We start from the raw sequence: 14,331 nt of genomic DNA, 5'->3' as shown, positions 1-14,331 counted from the left end.
TTCTATCATGAGTTCCCTGGAACTCTTCTGTAACATTGCATTGGTGAGAAGAATCAACACTCAATGTTGATGATACTGTGTACAATGTTTTTCTGGTTCTGCTCATCTCACTCATCATCAGCTCACATAAGACCCTCCAGGTTTCTCTGAACTCCTCCTGCTCATCATTTCTTACAGCACAATAGTATTCCATTGTATTCATATACCACAACTTGTCCAGCCATTCCCCAATTGATTTAAATTTTTTTTTTTTTATAGGGAGGTAGTATGGCCCAGGGAATGGCATGCTGGACCTGGAGGAAACCCCAGGAAAACCTGGGTTCAAATCCTTCCTCTGAGACTTAACTAGCTATGTGATAATGAGCAAGTCACTGAACCTCTCTAAGCCTCAGTTTCCTCATCTGTAAAACTGGGATAACAATGGCTACCTTGTAGGGTAGATGTAAGGCTTAAATGAGAAAATGTTTATCAAGTGTTTTACAAACTTTAAAGCATTATTGTCATTATTATTAGTATTTCCTCTGAGAGGTAGCGTAGCTTAGTGGATAGAGAGGTGACCTTGGAATCAGGAAGGCTGAGTTCAGGTCTGTCCACTGACATATATATTAAGCCGTGTGAACATGAGCAAGTCATTAAAACACTCAGGCAACCTCTACAACCAAGTACAGGCAAGTTGCTGAACTGCACCTCTAGAGGGCATTTCTACACTGGGATTTCCCCATACATCCTATCAGCAGGAACAAAACACACACAGACAAACACACCCCCACTCACACACAGGGGGTCCCAAAAGTCTCAGTGCAGTTTAATGCTATTAAAGCTTAAAACTGCATATCTTGTATAAGCCAATTATATGTGTATATGTTTGCATGTATATATGTATGCATGTGTATATGTGTGTATATATGCATGTATGTATTGTGTACACACATGTACACATATACACACATGTACACACATGTACACACATGTATATACAAACACAGGGCAGCTAAGTAGCACAGTGGATAGCATGCCAGGCCTAGAGTCAGGAAGACCTGAGTTCAAATTCAGCCTCAAACATTTATTAGCTGTATGACCATGGGCAAGTCACTTCACCTTGTTTGTCTTAGTTTCCTTATCTATAAAATGAACTGGAGAAGGAAATGGCAAGCCACTCTGGTGTCTTTGCCAAGAAGACCCCAAATGAGGTCATGAAGAGTTGAACACAACTGAAATGACTGACATGCATATACACATACATACATACATACATACATACATACATACATACATACATATGCATATATACAAAGTCAATTCATGCTAATTTGGTCAGAAGAAGACACAAGTAGATGGATCAAGAGAGGCCTAATGTAGGGGGTGGTACTTGGGCTAAGTTTTGAAGATGGCCAGGGATCCTAATCAGTGAAGGTAAGGAGGAAGTACTTTCCAGACTCGGGGGCAGGATGAGGGGAGGAGAGCATATAAAAGTGGGAAGATAGGAGAATGTTGTTTGTGAGGAACAGCCAATATGCCTGTAAGGGTGGATTGTAGAGTATGTGGAGGGGAATGATAAGTAACAATCCTGGAAGGGTAGGTTGAAGCCAGGTTATGAAGGTCTGTAAATGCCACATAGGGCATTTCATTCTAGAAGCAGTCTGGAGACACTGGGAATATAGGAGGAAAAGAATGACACAGTCAGATCTATGTTTTGGGAACATCTGTTTGGCAGCTGAGTGGAAGATAGACTGGAGAGGTAAGAGACTGGTGGCAGAGACCAATGAACAAGCTATTAAGATAATCAAGTATAAGGTGATGGGACCTGAAAGAAGATGGTTGTGGTATGAGAGGAGAGAACGGGGTGGATCTGATAGGAGTTGTAGAGGAAAAAATGGCAATACTTGGTAATTGAATGGACATGTGGGGTGAGTGAAAAGATGACTCTGAGAGGGTAAAGTTGGGGAAGTGTCTTGGTATCCTGGACAGAAGTAGTGTGGTTTTCTGGAGAGGATTGGAGTACAGCCTGGAAGAAGTTGAGGGGCTTCTTCCTATTCTCTTTAAGGACGTTACCATCAGCATCCCATATCTCTTCCTTTTTTCTTCTTTCATCTGAAGAACTTCATTATTTGACACTGCCTTTAAGGTCTTTCTGTTCTATGACACAGATTTTCACTAACTGCTATATCTTTTCTGAACACATCTACGAAAAGGGCATACTAGATTCTTACATGCATGCACAGTTTGTAACCAATAAAGTTATCTCCCCTCCAATTATGTGTCTTATCTCTATGCTTATCTTACCTAGCTTATGATATATCTCTAACTTAGGGTATATATCTCTAGGATCCCAATGATCCTTTATCCTTTATACCTGGGGACTATTTACATTTGTGGGACAGCATCTCTTTGACTGTAGACTAAATACTTTGTCAGCATTGGAACAACATAATTCTTCTTGAAGGACACCCTTCCAAGGAAACCAGTCCCCAGAATCTTGATTCATGTGGGTGGAGAGGGAAGGGAACAAGCATCTATTAAATACATATTAAGTGCCAAGGAGCTGTGCTAAGTACTTTACATAATATATTTCATTGATCCTCACAACAAGCCTGTGAAGTAGGTTCTATTATCATACCCATTTTACATATGAAGAGACTGAGGCAAATAGAGGTTAAGTGATTTGTCCAGCGACATACAGCTAGGAAATATCTTAGGTGGGTTTGAATTTAGGTCTTTCTGACTCTGGGTCCAGAACTCTCCACTAAATATATTTTGCGTGACTTCATATGTATGATGAGTATCATATTTCTTGCCTTCTCAACGGGTAGGGGAAGGGTAGGAGGGAGACAAAGAATTTGGGAACTGGAAATTAAAAAAAATCAAATTAAGTTAGTTTTTAAAAAATAAAGAAAGAAAACCTTTTGGGGTCATGATCAAGGCTAGACTTTGAAAAAATGTACTTCTTATTAAAGATATACTTACTAGGGGCAGCTAGGTGGCACAGTGGATAGAGCACCTGCCCTGGATTCAAGAGGACCTGAGTTCAAATCCGGCCTCAGACACTTGACACTTACTAGTTGTGTGACCTTGAGCAAGTCACTTAACCCCAATTACCTCACAAAAAAAAAGATATACTTACTATCCAATTTTATCATGTGAGTGGTTTTGTTTTGACAAATTAAAAGATATGTGTCAAAGAACCAAATGAAACAAACAACGGACTATCCATTGTGCCACCCAGCTGCCTCATCATGGTCCTCTTCTTCCCTGCCTGCCCCCAACCCATTTGACAGACAGCACTATTAGTGTTTAATGTGCCTTCCCATGTTGATCCTCCATTTTCCTTTCTCCATATAACCCTCCTATTCCAGAAATGCGAAGCACCCAGAAAAATGAGGTGTCTCTCTGTGGGAAGACCCACCCTTTCACTCTGAAATAGTTCTCTTTTTTTAAAGTGAGGCAATCGGGGTTAAGTGACTTGCCCAGGGTCACACAGCTAGTAAATGTCAAGTGTCTGAGGCCGGATTTGAACTCAGGTACTCCTGACTCCAGGGCTGGTGCTCTAACCACTGCACCACCTAGCTGCCCCTGAAATAGTTCTCTTAATGTTGTGATAATCACAGAATCTGAGACCTGGAAGGGCTCTCAGAGGCCATCTAGTCTGACCAATGTCTGACCAAAAACCCCTTCTACAATATTCCTAACAATCTGTCACCTGTTTTTTCCCCCTAAATATTTCCAAAGTGGGGAACACTTTACCTCCCAAGGAAATTGAGTTTGCTTTTGGAGAATCCTAATTGCTAATCGTTCTCACTGAGCACAAATAGCACCCCCACCCCTGAAAAAAAATCAATATCAGCTATAGAATTCCAATGGCTATCGATACTTTATGAATATTAGAAATTGGAGACTAGGAGAAAAACCCTAGTAGACTACTAGTTAAGAAATCTGGGTTCTAATGCTACCTATTCTAGTCCTGTCTTTGCCAATGTGACTTTGGGCGAGTCATTTCTTCTCTAGTCCTCAGGTTTTCCTCATCTTCAAAACAGAGAAGTTTGACTAGATAATTTCTAACAACCTTCTCAGTTGTAACATTCTTTGATCCTACAAAATGCATCACCCTTTTTTGCAGTCCTACCCATAGCTTATCAAAACATATGCCCTTGGCCACAAATATCCTAAAAAGGCAAACCAAAATTAATTAGAACAGTAAATTAAATTATCTAATCCAGTGGTACCAAACCCAAATAAAAATAGGGGCCTATAATGTGTGCACAACGATCCATGCAAGGGGCATATTGACAGTTTTAAAAAGCAATGTGATTTATGTTTTGCTGCATTTTTATTTATTTTGTTAAATAATTTCCCATTACATTTTAATTGGGTTCAGGTAACCCTAGGGAGTAGTATAGTTGCCAAGTAGACTGAAGACATTCTACACCTCTCATCTAGTCATGCAATCCTTTCTCTATGCAGAGCAGAAACTAAGGAATTCTCAGAGAGATTAAATTATCTGTCCAAGGTCACAAAGGTTACAGTAAGTAAAAGATCTAGAATTTAAATCTAGACCCTCTGGTTCTTAATCTGATGCTTTCTCCACCACAGGAGGGAAATTTTATATTAGTGTGTGTATGTATGTTTTATTATTCTTGTTCAGTTATTTTTCAGTTGCTTGACTCTTTGCAACCCCATTTAGGGTTTTCTTGGCAAAGACATCGGAATGGTTTGCCATTTTTACAGATGAGGAAACAGAGGCAAACAGGGTTAAGTGAGTTGCCAGGGTCTCACAGCTAGTAAGTGTCTGAGGTCAGATTTGAACTCAGGAAAATGGGTCTTCCTTACTCCAGATCTGGTACTCTATCCACTGTGCTACCTAGATGCCCATCTATGTATATTTGTGTATATTCATATTTATATGTTATATATATGTATGTGTGTGTATATATGTGTGTGTGTGTATCTAACTTATACACACATATATTTTTTGAAGAAATTTTTTCTGCCAATGTAGTTCTACACCTTGTCCATCACTCATTTAATCTTAGATTCCTGGAACCCTGAGAGGTTCAATAAATTGTCCAGGGTAATCCAGCTAGTATGACTCACATGTAGAACCAGAGCTCATATTTTCTGAGCTCTGAGGTTGGCACTCCACCACAATAAGCTGCTTCTAACAAGCAAACAGAATTCTGTCATAGAAAGCCCCCACACAGCATTTCAAGAATAGATGGAGTTTGGAGAAGCACTAAGGCTAACAATAAAACATTTTTTTTCATTTCTCATTTCTGGGGTTCTTTGAATGAAAAAAATGTCAAGGATATTCGGTTGCCTAGGAGCTAAATTATAGAGCAAGTGAGAAATGTCCTAATTTATTCATTCAATCAAAATGCTCATAAATAATAACTTATTAGAGAACCTGTGTATTTACACAAGTCACTCAAGTCTGGATTGTGTTGTGTTTTAGGTGGTCGAATAAAATCCTCTTCACCAGCAATGCAAAACTGTATAAGAAACATTTTAGAGACCTTAAAATCAAGACACATTGCCACATGTTTTTGTCTTTTTGTTAACAGAAGGCAGAAGCCATCTCTCTTGGTTTGTTACCATATCAAAGAAGGTTCTAAATTTTACAGAGATTTAGAAATACAATGTTTCCATGGCAGCAGATGCAGAGAAACCTCAGAAGAAGTTGTTGACTTGAAGTGGGCTTAGGGAACGAATTTTCCCTTTTGACATTTAGAGACATTTCATTTTCTCTTATTAGGGTGCTTGGGAAATTACTTCAAATGAGTGCAGATGAAACTCTTAGAAAGAAAAGGATTTAGAAACTAGACTATAACCATCACAATATGGTCAATTTCAAAATTTCCTGACCTAATAAAAAGTGACATCAAGATATACGCAGGGAGGAATAGTTTTTGAATGTTCAAGCAGTACGGTTCCAATATGTTTAAAATTTAAACCTGGTTTAACAAAACCTAACATGAAGTGAAATAATTGCTTAATTCCAATGCAAGGGATTTTTGTAACTATTTCACGAATGATGCTGATGCTAATTTCCAAGAATCAGAAACGGAAAATCAGACCATGAAACCAACCTATTTAGTTTCACTGACAAAAAAATAAACCAGGGACATAAAGGATGGAAAAAATTAAATGTCCATTTTCAAAGTAACACCAGAAAGTTCATTTAAAAATTCTATTAAGTTTCATGAATAATGATGGGTAAGAAGGGTGACTGTGAAAAAAACCAAACACTAATATTAAGGAGATTTGAAACCTCATCAGTTTTAGGAATTGGGAAAGATTAGCCTGCTTCCTTCTATCTCCCCCTTCTCAGGTATCTCTGGTATAGTAGAGAGATCATTTGGCTTTCGAGGCAGAGATCTGGTATTCAAATCCTGCCCCTTTCACTTTCTACCCATATGACCTTAGTTTCTCTGGTTTTGTTATATGTTAAATGAAGGAGTTGGAACAGTTGACTTTTGAAGTTCCTTCTGTCTCTAAGCTGTTCTGAATACTATGGAGAAAATGTAGTGCTAGATTTTGAGCAGATCTTAGGTTCAAATCTAGTCTCTGACACTTCCTGGGTGACCACAAAAAATTTGTTCACCTTTCTGGTTTTCAGTTTCTTCGTCTAGAAAATGAGGGGGTTAGATTTAATTGTTTTTAGGTCTAAATCTTTGCTCCTCTGATTCAGCTAGATGACCCTTAAGGTGCCTCTTTTGTTGACTCTGGGACTCTATAAGAAATAAATTCACCCACAACTGATCACTCAGTGTGAAGTCATAATATAACTTGAAATCATCAGTCAATTCAATAGTGACTATACCATGTACTTGGAAATCAGAGGCTGTGATCCTTTTGTTCAGGGATTTTTTTCTTTTGTGTTTGGAATATCATGGCAAAAATTATTGTTTTGAAATATAGAAGAATGTCTTACCTGCCACAGACACGCAACCCAAAGGTGCGATTAGGGTAATGGGTGCCAATCCATAGGCTGCAAAGTTTCCCATCTCCCCGATTGCCATGAGGAGGCTCCCACACCACCACAAGATACTTCGGAAGTAGGGCTTTTGGTTTCCTTGATGTGCCAATTTAAGGTGAGAATATTTCTGGTTCAAATTAGGAAGATAAATAAAAACATTTTTTCACAAAGAAGAAGCATCTTACATCAATTTTTTACAGGTAACTTTAGATGGAGATTGTGAAAAAAAAAAAAAGAGTGCTTTACATATCTCCTGTTTCTTGAATGATAATGACTGACATTTCTCAAGCTCTTTGGGAGTTCCAGAGTATTTCTCTCACAATAGCTCTATGAGATAGGTAGCATTTTAGAGACAAAGGAATGATCAGAGGCTCTGAGAGGTGATTATTTTCCCATGATAACTCAGCTACTAAGGCTGAAAAGTAGATCTTTTCTAACTCCAAGTCTAGGGATCTTTCCACAAGAACCTTACTATATATATATTTTTTGGGGGGGGCAGGGCAATGAGGGTTAAGTGACTTGCCCAGGGTCACACAGCTAGTAAGTGTCAAGTGTCTAAGGTCAGATTTGAATTCAGATCCTCCTGAATCCAGGGCTGGTGCTCTATCCACTGCGTCACCTAGCTGCCCCTGAACCTTACTATATCTTAACTGGGAACTGATCTCCCTGCCTTCATTCTCTCCCCACTCCAATCCATTCTCCACATTTCTACCAAAATGATTTTCCTTAAGTATATATCTGACTATGTCGCCACCATCTAATTGTCTCTGTGGTAAAATTTAAGTTCCTCTATTTGACTTTTGAAGCCCTTTCACAATCCACTTTTCCACCCCCAGTATAAATTATTCCCCTTCATGTACTCTATCGGCTAGCCAATCAATGGTTAACAAACATATATTACTATATAACAAACATATATATTCTTTATGTCAGTCACTGTGCCAAGCACTAGGGGTACAAAGAGGCGAAAATAGTCCCTGCCCACAAGGTGTTTACTTTTGAATGGCGGAGACAACATGTAAAAAATAGGTACATATATGATACATATAGTGTGGAGGGAAGATAATCTTAGAGGAGAAATATCTAATAGCTATATGGGGCAGCAGGGTGGCACAGTAGATAGATCAGCAGACCTGGAGTCAAGAAGACTCAATCTTACTGAGTTCAAATCTGGCCTCAGACACTTACTAGCTGCGTGACTCTGGATGAGTCACTTAACCCTGTTTGCCTCAGTTTCTTCATCTGTAAAATGAGCTGGAGAAGGAAATGGCAAAGCACTCCTGTATCTTTGCCAAGAAAACCCCAAATGGGGTTATGGAGAGTCAGACACAAATGAAATGACTGACAACAACAACAATCTAGAAGGGGGGGAGAAAAAGTACTACCTATACAAGGTAGCATACTGACGGAAAGAGAGAGTCCGAGAAGTGGAGGTGAGGAGGAAGAAATAATTCAGCTTTATTGGCTTTCTCTCTATTCCAAAATATGGCCTTCTCATATAATGTTTCTGTGCCTTTGTAGTGTCCATGCCCCATTGTCTGGATTGCAGGCACTTTTCATTTATGCCCAAGGGTATGCTGGAACTAGCTCGAACCATCTGAGAGTCAATTGTTATATTTTCAGCGTGAGTATTTCCACCTTAGAAATTAGCCAATGCTACAAATAAGGGCTTGATTTATTTTTTTGTTCAGTATCTAGACTAAAGAAATCAATGGAGAAAAATGGTAATAATACAGATGAAACTTAAAAGTGTGTTGGAGAGCTGGTTGTTAAACACTAACCAGCACATAGCTGCCATCATCTCATGCAATCTCTCCCTTCCTTCAAACCCAATCTCTACCTCCTACAGGAGTTCTCTTCCCTCCCATTCCTATCTTTTATTTAATTGCTTCAGACAGATTGTGTATTTGTTCTCTAGATATTTATACATGTAGAAAGGATCACTGGATCATAGATTTTGAGCTGGAAAGGGCCTTATAAACCACCAAGTACAACCTTCTCATTTTATAGGTGTGGAATTTGAGATACAGAAAGGTTAAGTGACATGGCCAGCATCACACAGCAAGTAAATATCAGAGATAGGAGTTGAACCCAAATATTCTTGCCTCCAAGTCTGGTGCCCTATTTACCATGTCATGCTCCCATTACATGTTGTCTCCCCAACTGAATATAAATTCCTTGTGAGCAGGGATTGTTTTCTTTTCTTTGTATACTCTTTGTTACAAAATGAGATAATATTTGTAAATGGCTTAGCACAGTCCCTGGCTCATAGTAGGAGCTTTATAAATACCTGTTCCCTCCCCCTCCTTACATCCTATAGCAGATGCCTGGAACTTAGTAGATCCTTGATAAAATGTTTCTTGGTTGATTGATTGGTTCAAGTTCACTTTGGGACACTAAGAGAATACATGATAATAATGCTAAAGTTTGGCTGGTGAGTCTGTTAAGAAATTTACATTTAGTTCAAGGTTGAGCAAATAAGAACAGTTCATTCTGGGGTTTGGGGAAGGATAGAAATGTTGGAGCCAGCAGGAACCTTAAAGATCCCCCTGTCCAAGTCTCTCATTTTACAGATGAGGAAACTGAGGATATTCCTGGAGGTCATTTGACTTTCCCAAGGTCTCAAAGCAGAGACTGGTTCACAGTTTGATTCGAGTCCCTGCTTTCCCTTCTATAGGTTTCCCCTAAAAAACAGAGAAAACCATATGGTTCTAGCTTAGTTTTCTTAAGTGTTAAAAAAAAAAAAGGAAAAATGGAAACCCATGTGGTCTGCAAATGAATACTTTCCAAAGAGTCTTCATACCCTGCATAAACTCCCAGAAGGAAGGGCTGGGAAGGAAATTGAAGCAATAAATTTAAAGGAAATAAAACCATTAAATTATAAGAATATTTTTCATACCTGTATGTTGAGTGAAATGCTGATGATTACGTTTCCCGTAACTGCCAGTAGTACACCAAAGAGGTGAGTCTGTAAAACAGTTTTAAAAAAAGGATAATTCTTGTAAGAATTCTCTTGAAAAAGGTTAATCAATTCAGGCTTCATATATGAATTTAAGTTCTGCTATCATCATTTCATTTTTTTTAAAAAAAGGACTAACCAAGTCATATATTGAAGTTTCTAGATATTTATGTCTCATTTAACAAAGCCATAAAAAGATTTCCCAAGCTCCACTCTGTGTCCTAGGTTATATAACGCCCACACCCATACCTTCACGTCTCTTATGCCAGAGAGGTTTTCCCTCCTCACCTCTCTGCCTTAGAATCCTTAGCTTCCTTCAAGACTTAGCTCAAGAGATGCTTCTGAGTGTTTAAATGATTTGTCTATGATTATTCAGTTAGTAGTACCTGAGGCTGGGTTTGGACCCCAAGTCTTCCTGGTTCCAAGTCCAGTGTTCATTCTCAGTTGCTCCTAAAGAGTCACAGAATCTCAGACTTGTAAGGGACCTCTTAGGCTATTGAAGCCGACCTTTCCGTTACAATTGCTTCTACTTCATGCCAGAAAAGTGGCCTTCCAGCCTCTGCTTGAAGACTTCCAAAGACGGGGAAATCCGCCACTTCCTGAAGTTGGATTGTTATTGATGTTGTTTTTGTTTTTAGGGAAGCTTTTTCTTCCATTAACCCCAAATTTGCTTTTACTCAACTTCCACTCTTTGCTTCTGGTTCTGCCTTTTAGAGCTAGGCAGAACAAGTTTAATTTCTCTTCCATATGACAGCTCTTTAAACACATGAAAACAATTATCATTTTCTTTTCTTCTTTTTTTTGAGGCACTTGGGGTTAAGTGACAGGCACTTGGGGTTAAGTGACTTGGCCAGGGTCACACTGCTAATAAGTGTCTGGGATCACATTTGAAATCAGGTCCTCTTGACTCCAGGGCCAGTATTCCTAGCTGTCTTAATGGTTATCATTTTCAAGTGCTGGACCTGGAGTCTGGAAGAAGACCTGAGTTCAAATCCAGGATCCAAGACTAGCTATGTGACCCTGGGCAAGTCATTTAACCTCCATTTGCCTCAGTTTCCTCATCCGTAAGATGAGGATAATAATAGCTTCTACCTCTCAGAATGGCTTGTGAGCATCCAATAAGATAATAACTGTAGAGCACTTAGCACAGTGCCTGGAATGTAATAAGTGCTGTATAAATGTTAACTGCTATTATTGATTATTATTATTCCTACCTCACCTCCCAGTACCAAAATGCATTTCTGCCTCACTCATTCTCTTGTTGCTTCATTTTAATTGGTTGTGTTTCCTTATCTCTTTTTAAACTTTAACAAAATTAAATTTATGGAATAAAACAAGCATTTCCATAACCTAGTATAATAAAAAAAGATAACTGCACAACTTGCTAGTCTTTAAAAATATATAATAAACTTATGTAAATTTCTCTTTTTTAAAATCTTTTTTTTCTTCTCTTTTCCTGCTTCCTCCCACCCTAGAGATGGCTACCATTAGACTCCCATTAGTTTTCTCTTATCTTGACCAAAGCTCTTTGAAGGCAGTGCCAATGTCTTTTACTTGTCTGTTTCCCCCTGCAGTCCTCAGTACAGTGCTGGGGGGAAAGCAGATGCATAATCGTGATGCTCTGAAGGGAAAAGGTCTTTAAAAACAACTTACATATTATCCACAGATTGAATAATAGACAACACATTTAGAGGGAGTTATGTACTCTTTGTATCTCAGAAGGGCATATTTGTTGCTGTACTTAATGACTCTATGATAGAAGCACTGGGAGAGTGAATCAATATTCTACTTGTATAAATGCCCATGGATATAATCTTTGTGGTTTTTTCTCCCTTCTACAGAACATATCTTCTTGAAATATTAAAGAGCTTAAAAAATATTAAAGAGCTCGTTGAGTTTCAAAGGTGGACTATAAACAAATTCTTTCCACAATGCAGCACATCTTGGAAGATTTTAAGGCTTTGTTACATAGATATTAAAAATAGGGCAGAGTAGAAAATGAGGACCCCTTTTGTTAGCAGATATATAATACCTCCAGTCTTTGTTCAGATGAAAATTCCTTCTCCTAATGGAGGTTCTTGGCATTAATTTTGACTATTTTATTTCTCACTGGGTACTATTGTATCAGACAACATTGCAGACCAAAATATAATTTGCATATGCTATTTGCATGTTTTCTATTTCCAACCCGGAGCATTTGCCAGGAATATTTTTTTAAAAAATTAAGGCCCCAATGATGAAGGGATTTGTATTGAACACAAAGTACATAATATTGAATGGATAATTATGGAGATCTTGTATAATTATAAAATTAAAATGATGAGTGGAAAAAATGTACTTTAAAAATCCCTTAACTCACTCATCAAGCAGTTGAAATGATATTAGGCAAGGCTGGCCTTACTTGGGAAATGGAGGGAGTAGTCAGCTCTGTGATTTGAAGATGAAAAAGAACTCCTTCTTGCTCCCAAGCATCTCCAAACCCAGATGCTATGGGACATGGGTTTTGTTTTTTTTTTAGCATTAGAGATTCATTCTTTTGAGTTGAATATTATCCTCTCCATAGGTCTTCTTTAAAACCACAGATAGATGATCCTGGAGGGGAATGACACATTGAATCAGCAGTCCCAAACAATGAAAAAAACACTGGCCTGTGAGTCAGTCAGGCAATCTTGGGGTCTAGTCAGCTCCACAGATAATTCCCTGTGGGACCTTGAGTAAGTGGATTAAACCCAGAGTATTCCTACCTACAAAATGAGGATATTATGCAGATAATCATAAAGACTCTTCCAGTCTTGAATTCAAAGTCACCTTAATGTGAATTAGTGTATCAGGCTGCCAGAAGCAAAGCTATAACTCAAGAAGAATGCTTGTCTAATACCACCCAAATTTAGAGAGTGCTGTTAGCACTTGGAGTATTTCAGCTTTTTTGTTGTTCAGTTGTGCCTGATTCTTCATGAGCCCATTTAGGGTTTTTTTTTTTTTGGCAGGTACTGGAAGGGTTTGCCATGTTCTTCTCCAGTTCATTTTACAGAAGAGGATACTGAGGGAAACAGGGTTAAGTGACTTATCCAGGGTCACACAGCTAGGAAATGTCAGGGCTACATTTGAACTCAGGAAGATGAATCTTCCTTTCCTGACTTTAGACCCTGCACTCTATCCACAGTATCAGCTAGCTATTTCAGCTACATAGTAGCTAGTTAGCCTCAGCAGTCACATCTCACAGGAGCTCTTTCCCAGCTGGCTCCACCCACTCTCCAATTTAATTTACCTTAAAAGGTTCATTCGAAGGTGCATTTTTGTTTTGTTTTGTTTTTGCTCTGAGATATAATAATAGTTAGTTATGGCTCTAACTAGAGGGCCCATATGGATAGCTGGGTGGTGCAGTGGATAGAGTGCCAGGCCTGGAGTCAGAAAGATTCATTTTTCTGAATTAAAATCTAAACCTCAGACACTTACTAGCTGTGTGACCCTGGACAAGTCACTTAACCAGTTTGCCTCATTTTCCTCATGTGTAAAATGAGTTGGTGAAGAAAATGGCAAACCATTTCAGTATCTTTGCCAAGAAAACCGCATATAGGGTCATGAAGAGTCAGATGTGACTAAAACAAATAAACAACAAAGAGGGTCCATGACTGGGGGTTTGGGGGCAGAGGAGGAAATAATGAAAGGGGATAAAGGGGAATAGAATATACCTCAAAGATAATTACTATTTCACTATGTTGTCAGGGGCTGGATCTGTCTCTAAATATATAAAGAACTTTAAAAAAAATTTCAACAGAACTTGGCTGGGTGGAAATGATAGAGCAACTGTTTCAAATATCTACGGATTCTTATCAACTAGTGTTGACAGGACAGTATCAAACAACTGGTCTCACTATCTTTTTTCCACTGAATTACTGAAATGCTTGCTTGGCCTCCTGTATGCTCGACCTCTTGACATATGGCTGCAAGCATTACTTCCCCCTCCTTCCTCTTAGGTAAAGTGTTGCCAAATCTTTATGTACTTCATAAAAATATATGGGGGGGGGGGTGGGATCCCTTTTATACTCTTCAGATTCCAAAAGTGATAATCTTGGAATTTACATATGATAACCAAAAAAAGATGGAAAGAATGTTCTTGTAGGATTGCAGATGTAATTCTTTGCCATTTCATCACTTTCCCTTTGCAGGGAGCCACTTCAATATTGGTGTGTGAGAGGGTAGAAGAGGCTATTTGGGACTTGTAAATCAGTAATGTCAAAAGGATACTGTCAGAAGTCGATTTCCTTTTAATGTTACCATGTGGTGTAGCTGATAGCTGGCCAGGAAGTCTTGGATTCAAATTCTGTCTCTGACCATATGCTGGCTGGGTGATCCTTGGCCAAGCTCATTAACCTCTTGGTACTCTAGGCATCTTTGCAGG

At 38.7% G+C, this 14,331-nt stretch overlaps 1 protein-coding gene across 1 annotated transcript in view; it reads right to left on the bottom strand.

Annotated features, from left to right (window-relative positions):
- The window catches only part of NIPAL2 (NIPA like domain containing 2), a 140,566-nt gene that overhangs the window by 74,087 nt on the left and 52,148 nt on the right, over positions 1-14,331 (bottom strand). The window contains exons 2-3 of the mRNA XM_043979182.1: positions 9,870-9,938; positions 6,926-7,097 (exon numbers count right to left, since the gene is read on the bottom strand). Coding sequence (XP_043835117.1) covers positions 6,926-7,097; positions 9,870-9,938 — 241 coding nt within the window. The remainder of the gene's footprint in view (positions 1-6,925; positions 7,098-9,869; positions 9,939-14,331) is intronic.

This window comes from Dromiciops gliroides, chromosome 1 (assembly GCF_019393635.1).
Source record: "Dromiciops gliroides isolate mDroGli1 chromosome 1, mDroGli1.pri, whole genome shotgun sequence".
Lineage (NCBI taxonomy): Eukaryota > Metazoa > Chordata > Mammalia > Microbiotheria > Microbiotheriidae > Dromiciops > Dromiciops gliroides.
This window is presented reverse-complemented; position numbering and strand designations above follow the sequence as displayed.